Genomic DNA, 18,612 nt, shown 5'->3' on the forward strand with positions numbered 1-18,612 from the left:
CACGTTTCACTTGAAACAATAAATCATACTCTGCCGGTTCTATGATGTGCGCCGAGAAAAAGAGATAAAATGGCCAGCAGATTAGAATGCGGAGCCTAGGCAAACACTATTCGTCCGTTTTCAAAACATTCCTCCCGAGGGCCTGAGGCGAGGCCGCCGGTGTCCAGCCTTATTCGGCCGCCGGCCTAAATTCCGTGAGCGCTGCCATGAAATATTCAAAACACTGAAGAAGCCACAGCTGCTGCTGCTGTTGGGCTGGTTGCACTTTTATTGCACCACCAGCCAGTGCCGCCTCCAACGAACGCATCGTCTTTCGGTCGAACATCATTCTCAAGAAACTAACACCACGCCGGGGCCAACTGCCAAGTGCAGCAGTTCGACGAATGCATTTTGTTTAAATTTTCTCGGCCTTTAAATAAACAACGGACAAGCAATGCACTTGCTCGTCGAAAGACGCCAGGGGGTTGAAGCGGAAAAAGCGGTTACTAACAACGGCAACAATAACTCGGCGCAAACAGAGGGCGTCGGGCGGCCTTTGGCCGGATCTTTGCGAGTGACAAAAAGTACGGCAGGTGCCCGCGGCGGCGGCGGAGGGTGTCCGGAAATTGCATGGCAATGATTTTTTGATTTTTGTCCGTTTCGCTGCGCGCGTTTCGTATTTAAATTCATGTTGTTGGCGGCGTTCGTGTTTAATCGGGCACACGGCGGGTACATCACCGAACGGCCGCGGCGTGAGTGATTTGCAGCCCACCGAGCTTTGTTTTTTTTGTGGGTTTAATGAGCTGAACTGTCCTTTGAGCGAAACGTGTCACGTGCACCCCCTTCGTTGTTGTCGGAGTTGGAGTGCTTGTTTCCGGCTAATTAGAGGAAAACAACGGGCGTCGGTGCTGTTGTTTCGGTTGTTTGCAATTGTGTGGTTGTTGCTGGTGCTGGTCGGGAAGTCAATCGCGGCAGTACTCTGGGTCTGGCCTGGTTGGGGAAAGGTTTTTATGTAGCGTGTTAGACACACAGATGTTTTCGGAACATAACAGCCGGGCAGGGCGGGGCTGCGAACGTGACGAAATGCAATGTTGACCCACTCGGGCACACTCGGGCCAGCCACGGTTGTGTGAATGGCGGATTTTCAAAATTGACTCCGCGGTGAGAGAGATGATTTACTTTCCGCGAAATGATCGACTTCCGCGGGTAATCAATAACTACCGGACGGCGCAATATATGCAATCGGTGTGGCCTAATCATTGGCTGTAGCTGCCCAACTTATTGGCCAGGGTTTCAACCTCTAAGTACAAGGATATGAAATTGTAACTTGTATGTTTGGAACTTTACTTTGTTTCATTTGAATGATAAGAATGTGTGTCAATTATCCAAGAAAAAGCACTTTGGTTGGATGTAACCACCATTGCCGCCAAAAAATCGCACTTCACACACAATACCCGTCAACCGTTCCGGTGTCCATGACGGTCCTGGTAATATGTACGACCCGCTTCTGGCGACCACAAAAAGCATCCCTTTTCACGCCACGCCATCATTCCCACGATTTGTCTTTCATATTCAGCCGGTGGCTGTGGCCGGTTTAGATGTGCTGAAATGAAAAATGCGACATTAAAGAAAAGCGTGAAGAAGGCCATGTTGGCCTTTTTTTTCTACGTCCACGTGGGCTTTTCGCAACCAACGCAACCGACTCTACATTGCTCAGCTCATCAACTCAGCAACACGCAAGCCCCGAAAGCCTTCAGAAGGCTGCTGCTGGGTCGCCGGCTGATGAGTTTCACGATCTTGGCACGGCTTGGCGATCTCCGGCGAGGTTGCTCCGGCCCAGTAAATCTTTTGCCATTGTCCGCGGCGCCGAGATGCAGCCCTCGTCGGCCAGCTGGCTGTATCCGCATTACTGCTGGCCCCGCTCTCGGCAGACCGCCCCGGAACCCCTGCGGCAACCGGGGGCCAGGCGAGCAAAAAAGTTAATAATAATAATGGAAGAGTGCGGATCACGTCACGGCGCGCGTCCAGAGGATGAAACTAACTTGACATTTGATGTACATCGTCCATTATTCTTACGAAAAATCAATAAAGCTTACTGTGAAACGTGACTTGATGTGTCTTTGGCGCGCCGTTCGCTCCCTTTTCTGCGATATAAATCAGTGGAGCGCTTTTTTTTTGTTGTTCATAAATTTCCGCCATGTATTGTGTAGGAATATATTGTTTGCCGTTTTTTCGTTGCGTTGTAGTGCGCAAGATGTACGGGCCGGGAGCATAAAATGTAGACACAGCTTTAAGGCGACCACGTGGCGACCACGGATTCGGTTGGAATATCGGAAATCCAGTTTAAATCGTGCCCGTGGGATTTAATTTAACAACTGGCCCTTAAAGTTTGCCGTCAACTTATGCTCCAAGCAATGCATTTTTATTTTTGCAATTACGCATTAATTTGAATACCATATCCATAACCGAACTGCAATTGCGAACCCAAGCCAATGGACCCGACAGTCAGAACGACCAGAATGTGCGAAAAGTCTGTTCTGTGTTCGAAGAGGATGTTTTTGCGTTAAAAATTCCTTTCCAAACGCAGACGCGGGCACGTGTTTCGTCCACCGACCGGTTCGGTCCGCAGTTCGTGTGTATATTCACTCAAAATGAGGCAAACTCGTTATGCCGCGCTAATTTGAATAAAAACAGCGCGCGGCATGAGAACCGAAAAACACATTTCCTCTGCAGCCCAAATATCTGAGGGTAGATTCAAAAGTGCTTGGAGGACGCAAGCTGATATTTTATACAATAGCTGGCAGCTCGCTCGCATATACTAATCAAAATCAACAACATAACTTTTATACCCGATTCACCATCTTGACGTACGCCGTGCTTCTAGCGGGTTCGTTGGCGTCATTTAGTAACTGTAAATGGACGTCTTCATCGGCCAAGAAACAGTAAAAACAGGATTGTTGAGATCATCTCAAACAAGTGGCAGGCCGTCGCTTCCATCGGCAAGGCTTCTTCGCACAACCTAGACCTTCAATTCTCGCAAGGCGGCCAATACGTAACCTAGGTTCTCTCGGAGTTATTGAAAATACCTGTTTTGCTCTAAAGAAGTTTCGGAATAGTTACTTCTTCATCCACGGTTTGGTTTATTGGGATGCAATACGTGGTTTGTTCAAAAAGTATCGGTAACTTTGTATTTTTTCAAAAATTGTAGCAGCAACATTTCGAAAAAAGAATATACCCGCGGAAATTCAAGATTATCGGTACTTTTTCAAAAAAAAAACACGTAAAAGATACCTGCATCGATGACGTATGAATACAGCAGTAATATGCCAATGTTGGATAATTTTAGAAAATACACGGCTTAGTAACTTAGCTAAAGGACAGTGCTGAACGTACTCAGAACCCATTCACCCATTTACGCCCGCTCTCTAAAGACTTTTGGCGCAGCCCTCGCCTTGTTTCACACGCCCACAAGCTCTTCCGGTTGCGGGCGTGTCTGAGGGAATGTGTAGCACTAAGCGTCACGGTATACAAATGGACCGGCCAAACGGGATACCGGAAGCCGCGTTGGCTGAACGGCGTGGGTTCCAACACACACACCCAAAGGGGAGCAAAAAGTTTTGGGCATCGTGTGACTTCATCGGATCGCGGACGAGGAAGTACGTTACTCACTCTCGCGTCTGCACCGAAACCGGTCGAAACCAGTCTCGGCAAACGTCACCTATTCGACGTCAGAATTCGCTGTTTATCAGTGACGTAGTCCCCGTGAACGCAATCGTGAAGCCCGTGAATCGTGACGACACGATCGTTTTTGTTTATAGTCTCCACACAGTGACACTTTGTTTACTTTCTCTGAAACGCGTTAGTCGGACAGAGAAGCAGATAGTGAGATAGATAGAGAAGCACAGAGCACGGCGGGAAAAGAGCAAACCAGTTTACCGCACTATGGGGAAAAGGCAGTCATAAATCAATTTTAATATCTGAGGGTTTTATATTTCCAATAAGTTTTGCATCCGGCCCGATCTGTCCCTGTCCGCTAGGCTTATTTTAAGAAAACACCTCCTGATTCATAAGGAGGCGCCTGGTCCCTATGTAGTTTTTGAAATAGACATACAAAACATATTGCAAACAAACATATAGTTCATACTATTAGGTTGGATACTTCGGATGGTAATAATTACTTATTTCAAAATTCCCACAAACGCAATAGGTAAAGCTCCTTGATCATTTTATGCCCTTTTATACACTCATAAGGCATTAAGGATTTGTATCAGAAATTCGATATTTGCTTTTACTATTGTTCATTAAAACATTTTGCTAAGAAAACAAAAACGTTGAAAAAAAGTCCATAGATTCTTCCTAAAAAAATATGTCCGCCTTTGGAATCCAAATTCCCCACTGTGCACCGGCCGGCTCCGGGTGAGCAAGCTGTCTCGCTCACTCTCTCGAAACGTATTCTGGCTTCTCTTGAAATGCTTTTGTATTTTGCGCGACTGGATCTTTTGTCAGTCTTTCCCGAGAAACGAGCAAGAAGAGAACTAGTGCCACGATACAAGAGCGTTTCTGCGTCTGTGTGTGACTTGCGGTGCGTACGTGCCACGGATACTGAACGCGGCTCTCCCACAGCTAAAAGCGTGCGCGATATTGCGTAAAGGCGTCGAAAATTGATGAAACCAACAGCAACCCAAACCAGACCGCGGGAAGCGCAGTGTGGCGGGCCGTTTGTGTGAAGCGTCGTGAGCCGAAAACAGTAAATCCCGCGGACGCGATCGCCGTTCCGTGTGTTTACCGTTTGACAGACAATTGTGCGTCCTGTTACCGGGGTATCCAGCCGTTGCAGTCGTTGTCGTTCCTCACTAAACCGATGCACACCACCATCAGGCACCGCCGAAAAACAATGAGTCCTCTTCACCTGCTGATCGCCCTGTGCTCTTGTTACGGTAAGTGAACCTCGCGACATTTGAAGCGCCGTGGTGCGTATGTTTATTGTTTCCTTTTCAGCCACTTGAAGGGCAAAAAGGCGCGAACAAAACGAGTGTGACAATTGTCGTACCCACAACCGAGCGAAGATCGGGAGAGTCACGGATTGCCACGGAGACGATAATATTGCCAAGATCCGTCGCCATAGCTTCCTAAGCCTGAGACTGATCTTTGGAGTGACATTTCATAACCCGCTTATCCTGAAGCTTTGGACTGGAAAAAGCTACCCAAAAAGAGAGTTCGCGAAAACCAGTCGAACCGGCTAAGGTGGACATTCGATCCTGTGCGATCGCAACCTTGAAAACTAACCAAAGTCGATGCGCTCCTTTACCGCGAACTGGAAGCCTTTCCGTACATGGAACCAGGGCCCATAAAAACAGAGCATACCAGAACCAATTAGCAGTCGGTGGCCGATCTAGTTGGCAATGGGCGGCCAAAAGTAAAAACCATAGCACTTTCACTGTCCGTGTGGCGTTATGCGATCACGCTCACTTTCGATGGCCTCGGTTGGGTCAGCTAGGTTTTTTGGCGGTTCTATTTTTACAAAACCATCCACCGTACCGTTCGCGATCGTGTATCTGTTTTACTGGCTTCTTTCTCTTTGGCGTATGACAGATGTCAGAATGTTGCTCGGAAAATCTGATAAACGATCACCGTCGGTTTCTGCTGTGAAGCAGGTTCGTGTTAAATGGGCACAACGGAATGCGTTTCGCTGTTGTTGCTGCTGGTCAGCGCTTCAAGGGAGGCTTTCGAAGGCTTATCGTTGAACACGATAACGATGCACGATGGCACCTTATCACGACAGCATCGACCCGCATCGCGGCAAGCGCTTGGTGACCGCGGTGCGGAGCATTTTTATCGTCACCGCCGGTCCGAGGTTGAATGGTATTTTTAACACATTCGTCAAACGCCCGCCATCGGCATGTTAATTGGCAATTATGTGTGCGCACCGTCAAATGGTGGCCTCGTGATAAGACATTTTGAAAAACCCATATCAAACGGCGACCTACGAGAATATTAGCCCGGAATTGGTTTATTCTATTGACCCATAGCTGTGTAAATACTGTAAAGTAACGTGGGCTGCGAGACAAGGGGACCTTTTTCGGTAACAGTAACCCTACTGTGCTCGGTACAATTTCGAGTTCGAGTCAATGCCTTCGACGCGCAGGACCACCATTTGGGACAATCATTCTATTCTGACGAGGCCGACGATGTGTTTACGCTGGGCGGTATTTGCGCAGCTCTATTGGTTCCTTGTTCGACCACAGAACGCCACATGTTCGGTGATTCATCTCGAATTCCTCAGAAGGGTGTTATCTACGCCGCACGCTGTTATCAGAGTCCAGCTCACTACATCGGCGGTACATTGGCACTTTTCGCAGGAAAATACCTTGAGCAACTTCCCGTTCAAACACGGAGCTGCTAACGGAATACGTAATACAGTTTCAATTGACTTTTAGGTGGAGGCCCACACAACTGCTGCGGATTGTCTATGCATCACATCATTCGATCGCCCCGTTCGATCGTCATTCTGGACCCGAACGCGGCGCGGATTCAAATTTCGAAAAGCGAATCGAAATATGCTCGACTCCCAGCGGGAGCTGTCCACGTTCCGAAAGATTGATTTGCTCTAAATTCCTTATGTGGCTCTCGAATCGCACACACTCTGGCTCACAACTTGTGGCGTGCTTTGAAACCGATTCGCATATCAGCATTTTTTTGCACCAAGCGCACAGAATGGGCTAGCAATAAATCATTTAATTTGGCGCTGCTCTCATTAGACACATATGTTGCCATTTCGTCCGTCTCTCCGCGCCAATCTCGGACCCTTGGGCGAGCCCCAGCGGGGCGTGTGTCCAGCCGCGCCGGTTGGCCAGCGGCAGTTTAATCATTAACTAAATCGATGTTTATGCTGTCGGGGGCACCCTGCGGCTATAACAATCGCGTTGCGTGCTGCAAAAAGAAATCCTGGCAAATTGAAAAAATATGGCCGTATTTAAAGTGCTTCACGGTTAAAGCCGCGCGCCGCCTTCAAGTGGTGGCGATTGAAAAGATGCAGATTGGGCTGGCCACCCCAGCTCGTAAACAAAATTTGTTGCAGTCCAATTTGGTGCTACTTGCATCTATCTTCTTCCAGCGCCGCTGAAGTTTGTTCCTCGCCACAAAGTAAAACTAGAAAAACGTGTTTATTTTGGAATGAAACTTGAACCTTGAACCGAACCGAGCTTGCGGAACCGGGATGTAGATTCAAGAAGTTGCTTCATTTCTTTAACATCTTCACGACAACAATTCATTTGACTGAATTGATTTTCAGACAAGAGAAAGTATAGCGAGTTACCTTCATAACGCATAGAACACTTAGAAAGAGAATTCTCAACGCTTGTCATCGAATCTCTAGAAGTAACGGACCAAGTTTAATAATACATTTCAGCCGGTCTAGAAAGGGATTCCATTCATCCTGACTCCGGCGCTCGCGACATAAATCAGGGCAACATGCAATGAGTGAACTGTAACCATTTCAATATGAATTCCTTGTACGGCTTGCAGTACAAATGTCTCATATATTGCAGAATATCTTCCCGATGATTAATGGGAGAGGCGTATGGCATTTCGAGACGCACGTACACGTCTGCCGGGAACATCAGGACAGACAATTGCTCCGTGCCGCCAGTTCGCGGAACCAGTTCGGAAAATTAATGAGTCACTCAATGTCGCCGCATCGCGTAGATGAACCTCATCACGAAAATGGCATTCCCAGATGGAGGCGACCCACGACGTTGCCCGCGTGACGCTATCCTGAGCGTTCCGATCTTCCGGTTTAACCTTTGGCAGTCGTGAAGAGGGCGCCGCGCTGCAGTTTCTCAATCTTGATAAGTCACGAGCGCAACAGGACTGGAAGTGTGTCTTTGGTACCTACCCAAAGGTACACACCAACGAGAGGTACCCCGGTAACGGGACGGATTGGTGTATGAATTTTTAAAACAATGCACCAACGGTAAGGTTGGGCCATACCGACAGGCTGAGATCACCCACCGGATAGGAGCACTCCCAGATGGCCTCGAAGGCGCGCCGTGGCGTTAAAATGGAATCGATGTCTGGCAACCTTCGAACTGCGCGTTGCCCTTCGGCCCGAGACAGTGCGTGAGGGTGGAAAAATCAATATTTACATTAACGCGGACCCACTTCTGGTGCTCTCTCGTTGGCCGGCCTACATTTGATGTTCTGTTCAATTACCGTTCCTTTGCAGGTCTCGCGGCGCCCGCGTTGGCCCAGCACATCGAGACCGTACCGTCGTCGATGACGTACTACAAGCTGCGAGAGAAGAACGTCGATTTGCTGTGCCGAGCTGATAAACCGATCGAATGGTGCCACGTCCGGTTACCCGGCTTCCCCGACAGCCCACCGGAAGGGTTCGATGTGACCGCCCTGCCCGATGGTGTCACCTACTACGGCGAGGGTCTCCCTCGGGGCGAGTGTGGCGTCCGCTTAGCCACGGCACGCTCCGATCGGATAGGAAAGTTCGTCTGCCTGCTGACGATCGGTGGCCAGCAGCACGAGGCGGCCATCGAGTACGGTATCCGGATTGCGCCGCAACCGACGGGGCTGAAAATCTCCAAACAAACCGATTTCGTCGACGGTGGGATCCGCGCGAACCAGCTCGTGAAGGCACGCTGTGTGTCCCGCCAGGGGCTGCCGGCTGCGAATCTGACCTGGTTCCTGGACGACAGACCGCTCGATGCGTCACTGTTGAAACCGCTCGAGATCACGCACGAACTGGTGAACGATCAGTTACTGCAGACGGTCCAGCAGGATGTGCACATCTTCGTAACGCCGAAAGACAACGGCAAGATGCTTATCTGCGAAGCGCAACACTACGCCCTGCCCAAGAACGTCCAGCGGATCCTGCTGCCACTCAACGTGAAGTGTAAGTGCCAAACGGCCGACTGCTGGGTGAATCACCCTACCAGTTTTTGGCGGCAGATCTCCAAAGCTTCCATAGTCATCGGAAAGTACGCCATGACCCAATAGCGGGGACTGTGTCTCGATGGGGCACTTCAAACGCCGACCAACCGCTTAATGTTTGACCAATAATCGGATTGGATTTCATTGCGATCTGCTCACGGAACGAGTGCTTGAGCTGAGAAGGGGATTATTACACTTTTTGTGTTACTTTTGGATTTCGCCAAACCAATCCGGATTACCGATGATCGCCCGCCGGTTAATCTTGTTTTCCGAGAAAGCCATTTATGTTTTACGAGTTTCCAACACCGAAACGTGTCATTTCCCATTTTTTAGGAGCATGAAATCGTTTCGATCCCGAAAAACAGGTGCCCCTCTAAGGTGTTTACCTTCGCCCGGAGTCGGCCACTAAAGGCGTAATGGAACGCCGGCGGGGCGTAAATCAATGGGAAGTCTTAAACCGCCCTCGTTTGCCCTCTGTTTGACCAACATAAACAGAGAAACACTTTTAACGATCCCTTTTTTGGATTCGGTGGAAAACTCACACTGGGTGAACCTCGAAGTGATGGACAAAATATTAATATCAACAGCGCTTTTATGCTGCTGCCGACACAAAGTCACTCATCAGCGAAACGGACCGCCTAGTGGATTAAAAGAACTGGCAGATATGGAATAGAAACATGACGCAAACATAAGAGGCGTGTAGAGTGGGCCATCCTCCGGTAGGACATGAAATATTCATAGCCTCGCACAGCCCGTGTGTCACATTTGCGCAGCAATTAAGCGGCAAATGCCTCTACCGAGCTCCATTGGCCCATGGGAGCTAGTAATCGTCATGCTTATGCTAGGCTGGTGGTTGGAAGGAACTTGTCAAAGTTGACACAGTACCGTGGTGAGCGGCGCCGAGTACCGCCAACAGTGGAGTCGATTATTCCACCGTTCCGTTTGATCAGTGCCGCAATGAATGTCGTCCCACTGTTATCGATCCACAGGAATGCGTCCAACAAGAGTTTAGAAGCTTTTGCATGTTGCTTTAATGTTCCCCAGGCTCCGTTGCTTATTGCTAACCTCCCGCTATCATCTCCCGTTTTTGCAGTTGCACCGGAAGAAATTCCTCACATCCACATCGACGAGCTGCCAGCGACCGGAAGCGCGGCGGTCAACATTACGATCCACGCCAATCCGCAGCCAACGACGCGGTGGAAGGTGAACGGGCGTCTGGTGAAGGAAGGCGAAACGGTTGACATCTACCAAGCGTACATCCCACGGCAAACAGTAAGACAGCCTCGAGCTGCGAGCGAGCCTTTCCGTTTCGTTCTTATCAAACGTAACCCTTCCCTACCCTTCTCTTCGCATTGCAGGGCGCCGGCGAGTATATGGTGCTGCTGAAGAACAACGACTGCTCCCAGGAACGGGCGTCACTGTTTACGCTTGAGGCCTCGAATGCGCTCGGCACGCAAAGCTACGTCATCCGGGCGCTAAAGGTGGACGAGGAGGGTGTGCCGGTGGATAATCGTGTCCAGGACGACGACGACAGCAGCGGCGCCACCTTCTGGCTGATCAGCGTGTGGACATTCTTCTGCTCTGTGATAGCGACACGTCTGTTGTGAATCCAATTGTCCTAACCCGGGGGTGTATCTTGGGGCTTCTGGGGACTTTCGGGTGCTTCCAGGAGCTCGGTGGCCGCAGCTTTGAGAATGCTTTCAAACTTCTGCCCAGCCCACCACGGGGTGAAGGGTGCTGGTGGTTGGTTGGTTGATTGGGCTTTTAGGCTTTTGAAAGTATTCTCAAAGCGGACCTCCCGTGGGTCGCTCCGGTCGCTCCGGGTCGCTCCGGGTCGCTCCGTATGTAAATGGCTTCCAAGCTGTACAACCACGCGATCCTTCCTTCGTGTCATAGTTCCTCCACCGAAAGTATTGAAAATCAACCCTCAGCAATGAACGGGAAGGAGAAATCTCGCGCCAGGCATTCAGATTTCATTGGGATTAGAGTCCCAGAAACTGCTTAACCAAATTATTTTACCATTTCTTTAGAGTAATCGCTGCCCGCGGTGTAGCGATGAGCGTGTACAGTGAAGAAAAAAAAGCGAAAGTAACAGCGAAGTAATGAACAATTGACAAAACGTGAAGACGACGACGACGATTGGCACCATCGATGACCGATGACCATCGAAGTATCGATGTGACCGCATTTAGGAGAGCAGAGAGAGAGGGAGAGCTATCGGAAGCCCGTAAGGTGTGCGCGGCCAATGTATTACAATATTTATTTATTTCGTATTAACTCTCTACGGGGTAACTGACGATGCTTTAACAAATACGTTAGTTAATAGTAAACCAGTTTAGTGTTTTATTGTGCCCGCCTAAGATATGCCCGTGCAAATACAGTACAAGGAGATACCGAAACCTGTTGGCGTTTGTTTTCGGTGCATCAAAATCGTCAAATAAAGTAGTTTGATACACAATCAATTGAATTCTGCTTGAAGTGCGTAGATTCGATTTGAATTTCTTCCGAGCAATGCGGATTGCATACATTTTGGCGCATCTTTGGTGACGACTCAGATTGTTTTATATAGGGTGAGCCACGTCCGCTGCCCATTCAGCGACAGCCACAATTAAAAAAAATAAAGAACCAACCTTTCAAATAAACGTTCAAGCATCGAAAAATATCCATCTGTTTTTTATATAGACAAATGAAAAAATGCAGCTTACGTGGCTCACCCTTTAGAACTTCCAACTTCTGAACTTCTGAAATCTCCGTTTAGAGTCCTGAAACAGAGCCGCTGATTGCTGAGGCTCCCTTATCAACCGAATTCAATTCGAATCTCGGACACTCTCTACGAACTCCTTGACACATTTTTATTTTTATGCACCCTGCCAGACGGCTTGCGCTTCCCGTTCATGCTCCTGCTGTTTACACTGGCCCCGAAAAAACACGAACACTAGACCGATTGTGTTCTCATCCATTAACCGATGACCGCATCCATCCGGCTTTCCCGGATACCGACGCCCGATTGCAAACATTAACCCACCACCACAAACCACCCGCCGCCGTTGGGGCGCACAGAGGATTGAATTAAATCGCGCCCACCGCTAACTCCGCAGAGGCATTGACCGCTCCGGGGGGGTGATTTGCAATGACACCAGGGTGAACGGCTGTAACATTTGCCTAAAATTTTCTATCTACTCCATAGCCCATGGCCCAAAATGTCGATCGGGTGGTGATGGTGGCGCTCAGAGGCACGCAATCGGAGGCTGCCATAAAACGATAAAAATACTTCCTTCCGCTCTGCCGAGACCAGCCAGCACCAGCACCAGTTTCAGGTAAGCATTTCGGCAGTCGATGGCGAAAAAAGGCACGTCGGTCGGTTGATCGGCGTGCGGCCGAACAAAATGCCATCATCCGGACTGAATAAACCGTTTCACGGCCCTTCCGGAGACACCGGAGAGCCATAAAACCTGGGGGCGTTTATGGGAGTTCGTTAGGACTTTGGCTCTTTGGTGGCTGTGTGTGTGGAGATTGCCGAAAATTTCAGTTCCTCCCAATTCCGCGAACCGGTTCGTGGGACCAAAACAAATAATTAACGCTGACCGCGGATCACCCGGGCCGCGTATGGAATCGCGGGCGGGCCGCCCGCCCGCCGCTGGTGGGATGTCGTAGACGGTGCGACGTAGAAAAAAAAACGAGCATAAATTGTCGGTTTATTGCTATGTGTCTTGTTTTGTTCTCATTTCCGTCAGCCTCCTCCAATCCGATCCGCTAACGCGCCACTTCCTTATGCGGTGGACCCAACGAGCTTAAGGCTCCCCGTTGTGGCGCGGCCGTGTGATTAATATGCACCCGAAAGGGCGAACTGCGAACTCTGCCAAGAAAGCCGGCAGCGCGCGATAATTAAGGCACGATCGATGCCGATAGATGGAAGAGGAAGTTCTTCAAACAGCAAGATGGCACACCGCACCGCGCTATAGAACCGGTCCCAGAGAACGCCCGAGAGCAGAGTTCCGGATGCTTGCGATCGTAAAGATGCGATCTTCTGGTTTGGCCGTTTTCGGGGGTAGGTCGACAACTTAAAAGCCACCTCCGCGACCGAGCCGGACGACAGTTCAGTTCAACGGGTGCCCGTTGAAGGAAGTTCGGTGCGAAGTGAGCGTTCGAGTTCGAGATCCGGCCCAGCGAATCGAAGCGAAGGTTTGCTCTAAAGTTGTAGAAAACGTGTTGTGAACAAAAATGTCTATCAGTTGGGTTAAGATTTGTGGTGCTTTCGTCCTGGCGCTGGTGGGGCTTACGCGGGCAATCCAGGTGCAGACGGAACCTGTGGGTCAGGTGACCGTCGCCGAGGGCCAGAAAAATGTGAATCTCCTGTGTCTCGTCGAGGAACCGATCGACTTCTGCATGTACGCTGAAGAACTGGGTGGGTCAGGGTTGCGGTAACGTGTGCTAACGTATCCTTTTGCTTTGCCGTGCCCCCAGAGTGAAAGTTCCCGGAGCGCCTGCCCCGTTCGCTGCCAGCGATAAGCTTCCGGCTCCGGTCGAAGGCATCCGGTTCTATGGGCTCGGCTGGAGCAAGGGATCGTGCGGTATTACGATCGACACGATCAAACCGTCCCACGACGGACCGTTCGAGTGTACGGTCTCGGTGAACGGTCAAACCTACAAGGGACAGATCAACATCAACATATCAGGTGAAGGTTGCAACCGATATCTGCCACGATACTCCATCGAAAGACCGTGGCTTAAAATGATGTTCCCTTTGTGGTCCTCCTATCCCAAGCAGTCGCACCACCGGAACCACCGAAGATCGAGCTGGCCAGCAACGTGGAGTCCTCGAACGGGGAGTTCGAGTTTGGCAAGAAGGTGGTCGTGAAGTGCACGTCGCGGGATGGCTGGCCGTCGGCAAAACTGTCCTGGTATCTGGACGGTGTCCGGTTGACGGACGATCTGGGGGCCGAGTTCGTGGAGATCAGCAACCGGCGTGCCACCGTCCAGCAGATCTACCGCCGAGCGATCGCGGTCGAGGACAACAAGAAGCAGCTAACGTGCCGTGCGGAACATCCCGCCTACGAAGGCGGCTTCATGGAGACGAGCCTACCGATCAAGCTGAAGAAAGGTACGTTGAGTGTGAGTGAAATGAGACAGGCCCTTAAACTTTGTGCCTCTGTTCCATCCAGTGTACACGAACGACAAGCAGGAGATCAAAAAGGAACCCCTATCGGCGCCGGCTAAACCGAGATCCCCGCAGCTGGTAGTGTCCAGTGCCGTTGAGCAGCAGAAAGGATCGTTCAAGGAGGGCAGCGATCTGGTGGTGCAGTGCGTATCCCGGGACGGCAACCCACCGGCCGGGTTCCTCTGGTTCGTGAGTAAGTGTTCGGCCCAAGGAGTACTCTCCCACGAAGGTTCTAATGGCAACCCTATTCCACAGACGATCAGCTCATCTACGAAGGTCTGTCAGCACCGTTCGTTAGCCGTAACTTCCGCGGCAACACGGTCCAGCAGACGCTCACGTATCCACTGAAAGCCTCCGACAACGGCAAGACGCTCATCTGCAAGGCGCGGCATCCGGAGGGCAGCGAAGAAACGCGGCTTCCGATCCGCACGTTTTAGGAGCACTACTGTCAAAAAACACGTAAAGCCCTCCGCGCGGCGCAGTCCAGCAGCTGACCTCAACACGGGTCGTTGTTTTGTTAAATCCTTGTTTGGTATTCGGTGCCTTACTTCAGCCATCGCTTGTCTGTTTAATAAATTATGTCTAGTACAACATTAGCAACGCGAGCGCTTAATTTCAATTAAATAAATTGATTAATTTTAATTTAACCCTTTTTTCCGGACCGATCTGATGCAACACGCGACAACGTGTTGCAGCGTGGTGTGACGCCCAGCGTGTTGTGTGCGCGGTGGTGAAAAACCTCCTTTTCACCACGCGCCGTTTGAATTCGAATTCGCGTTCGCGATAGTTCGTTTGTCGATGACTGCCAACGGTCTCGTGTTTCAGGTTTGGCATACATGCGCGCACACACACACACAGTAGCAGCAGCGGGGCCATAATCCCCGCCGAACACATAATCAATTCCATTGCTTGTGCTCTCGTTTTATTTGGGGGATTTTTCAAACATGCGACCGATTGCCTCTGGGGAGTGTTCCGGGGCTCCGCACCCCGTCGACCCTCTGCCTGCCTCATAAAGAAGATCACCAACACAACGGACGACGCGGAGGGCTTTTGACCGATTTAACTTAAACGGCTATCGCTCACGGAAGAATCTGCCGGCTGCGGACCTAATCCACCACACAGAGCCAAGCGAACCATAAACTTCGCGTGTTCGCCGCCAACACAGAAAGCCCCCCCGCCCTATATGAGCAGGCCTGCTGCCCTGTCGGATCGATTTTTCTCGCCCACCAACCACCCACAGCCCCCCCCACACACAGGCGGTGGTGGGAGCTTGGTTCTTCTGTTCTGTGCTTCGAACTCTTTTCTTATTTTGACACCGCACAGTCAACATGACAAAGAGAGCAGCCAACCCAAGCGTCGCGTCGTTCTTTTGCCGCATCCCTGCCGCCCCAGCCACCATCTCTAATGACCCCTCGGAGGGAGCTCAAGCATAAAGAAAAGCATTAAGAGCGAGAAGTAGCCGGCCATGGACCAACTGACCCGAAACCGGGCCGCCGCTGCTGGACCGACCCCAACGGACTCCCGGTGGCTCCGGTCGATAGCTTCAAACTCTCACACACGCACACAGCTACGAAGCCTTCCTCGAACGAAACCAGTTTTGGGCTCGCACACCCGCCAAGCTCCTCCGACTGGAGCTATGGAAGTCAAGGATCAGGGGCTCCCAACGGTGTGGGGCGCGCCCGCTGCTTGGACGATCATAAATCGAAGATCACAGCTCGAGTACGATCCATGCCTGGGCAAACTTGTGGATATGTCTTGGTGCGGGCGTACCAAGAGTCCCCCAAGAGAGTAGCGGATTGCGTTAGGTTGGCGGCCACTGCGAAACATGATCTTACAGTGCGCGAAGGCAGAGCATATTGTATCCACCACCGCCGCCGCCACCGACCACCTCCTCCAAGAGCTGGCTGATGCTGCGCCGTATTCTCGCGTCATGGCAAACGGCGGAGAGCATTTGCCTTTCTCTTTTCGGTGTACCATTCTTCGACCCCCGGACTTTCCTGGTAGTGGTGCGATGGCTGATGCCTGGGGTCTTTTCGGGGTTCGCCCCGAAACGGGGGCCTTGGGGAGCTGCTGGCACACTGCTGCCATGTCGCGTAAGATGGGTAGCGAAAAGGATCGAAACTTTTGTCTGCCAACGCGTGGCAAAATACGGACCCCAGGACCTTGGAGAAACCAGCGCCCGGGGAGGTGCATTCTTGGACCTTTGGGATTCTTGGACTTCTCGTACTTTAAGGGCTATATTCTTCCGATTCTTCCATAAATTACTTGCGCCATTAGAGCCTCTGGCTGGGTCCAAGCCGCCGTTCCCAGCGCGGGTTCTTCGCGGCTCCGCGAGGGGGTCTTCAACCGCTTCACGCTTTTACCGGCGCGTCATCGCGACGCCGATGTGTGTGTGTGTGATGGCCCACGACCTGTTGTGTAGCCACACAGCGCACACACCACCGTCCGAAATGGGGGGGGTGAAATGAAGAACAAAGCGAGACGATAATGACGAAAGCACAGGTGGGCCCCGCCGCCGCCGCCGCCCCCATCTATTGGCCGGCCGGTACACGCCTGTAGTGGTGCAGTGGGTCCCGCGAACAGGCGTTTTTTTCCTGGTTTCCCGCGTTTGGGCTGTGGCGTGCTTGAAACAAGTCCGTACCTGTGCCGACCCCAAGAGCTCGGGACAGGAACGACAAAAAAACGGCTCGCGGACGCTCGAAGTGCAACGCAATTTGGCGTGACGTCATCGGGAGTGTTTGTCTGGAATAGTTTAGGCCATTAGGAGGTGCCTTGGGAGCAATCCTGTTTTTGACCACCACAACCCAGAATGCCCAAGCAGCTCTTTTAATGGGACCCTTTCTGTTGGGAACTGGACGTATCGAAGCTTAGGACTCCAGGCCGCGAGCCATGAGTCACTAGCGTAACACAATTCCGTTCGGCCCTGTTTTTGTTTCACCACTCCTTCCCTCCCTCTCTCTCTCTGGCAACGCAAGCGGACGAGAGAAAGAGAGCGAACGAGACGGGCTAAGAAAGCGAAGACATAAAGGAACGGGTCGAAACGGGTGGCGATGTTTGCTAGTGTTTGGCCCGCTGTTCGCGGTTGGCATGGCGCACGCACACACACGCCGCGCGGTACCACACGCACACATCGGGAGCCGCGGAGGTAGCCGCGGGAAGCGAAACCCGCGATCGCGCCATTCTGTTGCGCGGCGTTCAGACAGACGGACGGACGGTGTCTTTCGTGGGTTAGTTCTTCGTTGTTCCAGCTTCGTGTGTTGTTCCTTTCTCCTCCAGCCTCCGCCGTGTGTCGTGATAGTTCCACTGTTCTGTGTCCTGTTTTACTTCTTCTGCGTGTGCGGTGTGTGGTGAGTTTGTTTTTTGGGCCAGGGAAGGGTCTATTCACCACCCGCGTGCCCTGCGGCATCGACGATCCGGTGTGTGTGCAACAAGTGTGGGAATACTGTGGCCGCCCGTCGAGGAGATCGCCAGAAGGTGTCCGGGAAAACCTACACCAAGGTGGAGACACAAAGAAGTCGGTTCCCGCGGGAAAGTGGCCATCCGCGCAACGAAAACAACAACCTGCTGGAACTTCGCACGCGCGCGCCTGCTCTCTCTCTCTCTGTGGCTGGTTGGAGCCTCCGGCGAGAGTGCCGCCTATATCCGGTTCAGTTATGGGGGTCCGCCCCCCCTCTCTGTCTGACTCTCAACGACCTAGCGCTTGATCTTGTGGCTGCGGAACACGCGGTGGCTTTTTTGTGTGGAACAATATTTGTTTAGGTCCAGAGAGCCTTGGTTTTTCTTGGCCGAGACTGGCAGAGTGTCCTCTCTTGGAGAGGGACCTCCGTCGCCCCCGGGCTGCTGGTGGACAGTATAATCTAAATAATTAAAAAGATAGCACCCGGATAATTGTAGCAGCCAGCCAGCAAGTCATCCCCGAGAAGGGTTCACAACCCCAGTAATGGTTGTTTGCTTACGCGAGCCGCAAAGGCAGACGGACACGTCGCGTCGTCCTTTCTGGGCATGGGATTCTGACTTTCTGGTTCTCCAGTTCCGGAACGAGCCACCCAGCGAACCCTGACTGAGCTTTTCCTCTCTATCTCTTCTACGTTCGCCCCGCGGCGGATTAGGTCCACGACGTGCGCAAGTGTTTATTCGACCGGAGTGCCAAAAAGGAGTTAAGATTGTTTTTTCAGAGAATCCTGCCGTGGTGAGTGAGCCCCCCGGGTCACTCTGTGGTGGTTTGGTCCGGTGTGTTGTGCGGTCAGTTCGAGAGCGTGTGTGGTGGTTACGTAAAAATCAGAGCCAACTAGGCCCGTACCAGAAACCAGACGTCGTGTGAGCGCCTACTACGTCGATGTCCGAGTTTCGGAGAGCAATAGGCCGCGATTGATATAGAGTTACTGCACGAGGTCTGTGGCTGTGTAGCGCGTTTCGCTTCTCTGACATAACACACGTGTTTTTCGTAGATTCTTCGTCCTAAAGTGTGCGTGTGTGTGTGTGCGTTGTTACGCGGTCCTGAAAAGTGCGTGCAAGTGTCCTGTGAAGACCACCAC

The 18,612-nt window shown here is 51.5% G+C and overlaps 2 protein-coding genes across 4 annotated transcripts in view; both read left to right on the plus strand.

Moving 5' to 3' along the window:
- The window catches only part of LOC128268961 (fasciclin-3-like), a 20,696-nt gene extending 9,415 nt beyond the window's left edge, over positions 1 to 11,281 (plus strand). Inside the window, exons 2-5 of one of the 3 annotated variants that reach the window (XM_053006282.1) lie at positions 4,603 to 4,916; positions 8,204 to 8,881; positions 10,013 to 10,191; positions 10,278 to 11,281. In XM_053006282.1, the coding sequence (XP_052862242.1) occupies positions 4,841 to 4,916; positions 8,204 to 8,881; positions 10,013 to 10,191; positions 10,278 to 10,526 (1,182 nt within the window). In that variant the 5' untranslated portion in view covers positions 4,603 to 4,840 and the 3' untranslated portion in view covers positions 10,527 to 11,281. Of the gene's footprint in view, positions 1 to 4,507; positions 4,917 to 7,985; positions 8,094 to 8,203; positions 8,882 to 10,012; positions 10,192 to 10,277 lie in introns of those variants that run through there. The other 2 variants (XM_053006281.1, XM_053006280.1) reach the window with 2 other exon arrangements.
- Positions 11,282 to 13,140: 1,859 nt separating this feature from the next.
- LOC128278735 (fasciclin-3-like) lies at positions 13,141 to 14,514 on the plus strand. The gene is made up of 5 exons (XM_053017464.1): positions 13,141 to 13,307; positions 13,384 to 13,595; positions 13,688 to 14,020; positions 14,082 to 14,270; positions 14,333 to 14,514. The coding sequence occupies exons 1-5, from the start codon at positions 13,141 to 13,143 to the stop codon at positions 14,512 to 14,514; spliced, it is 1,083 nt and encodes a 360-aa protein (XP_052873424.1).
- The last annotated feature ends 4,098 nt before the right edge of the window (positions 14,515 to 18,612 follow it).

The sequence above is a fragment of the Anopheles cruzii genome, chromosome 2, assembly GCF_943734635.1.
Source record: "Anopheles cruzii chromosome 2, idAnoCruzAS_RS32_06, whole genome shotgun sequence".
Classification (NCBI taxonomy): Eukaryota; Metazoa; Arthropoda; class Insecta; order Diptera; family Culicidae; genus Anopheles; species Anopheles cruzii.

What these genes read in the sequence shown, in the direction of transcription:
- LOC128278735 (XM_053017464.1), top strand. Translation starts at nt 13,141, where the DNA reads ATGTCTATCAGTTGGGTTAAGATTTGTGGTGCTTTCGTCCTGGCGCTG. An exon ending in GAACCGATCGACTTCTGCAT is followed by an intron (nt 13,308 to 13,383) that starts GTACGCTGAAGA and finishes CCGTGCCCCCAG; the next exon opens with AGTGAAAGTTCCCGGAGCGC. An exon ending in CGGGTTCCTCTGGTTCGTGA is followed by an intron (nt 14,271 to 14,332) that starts GTAAGTGTTCGG and finishes CCTATTCCACAG; the next exon opens with ACGATCAGCTCATCTACGAA.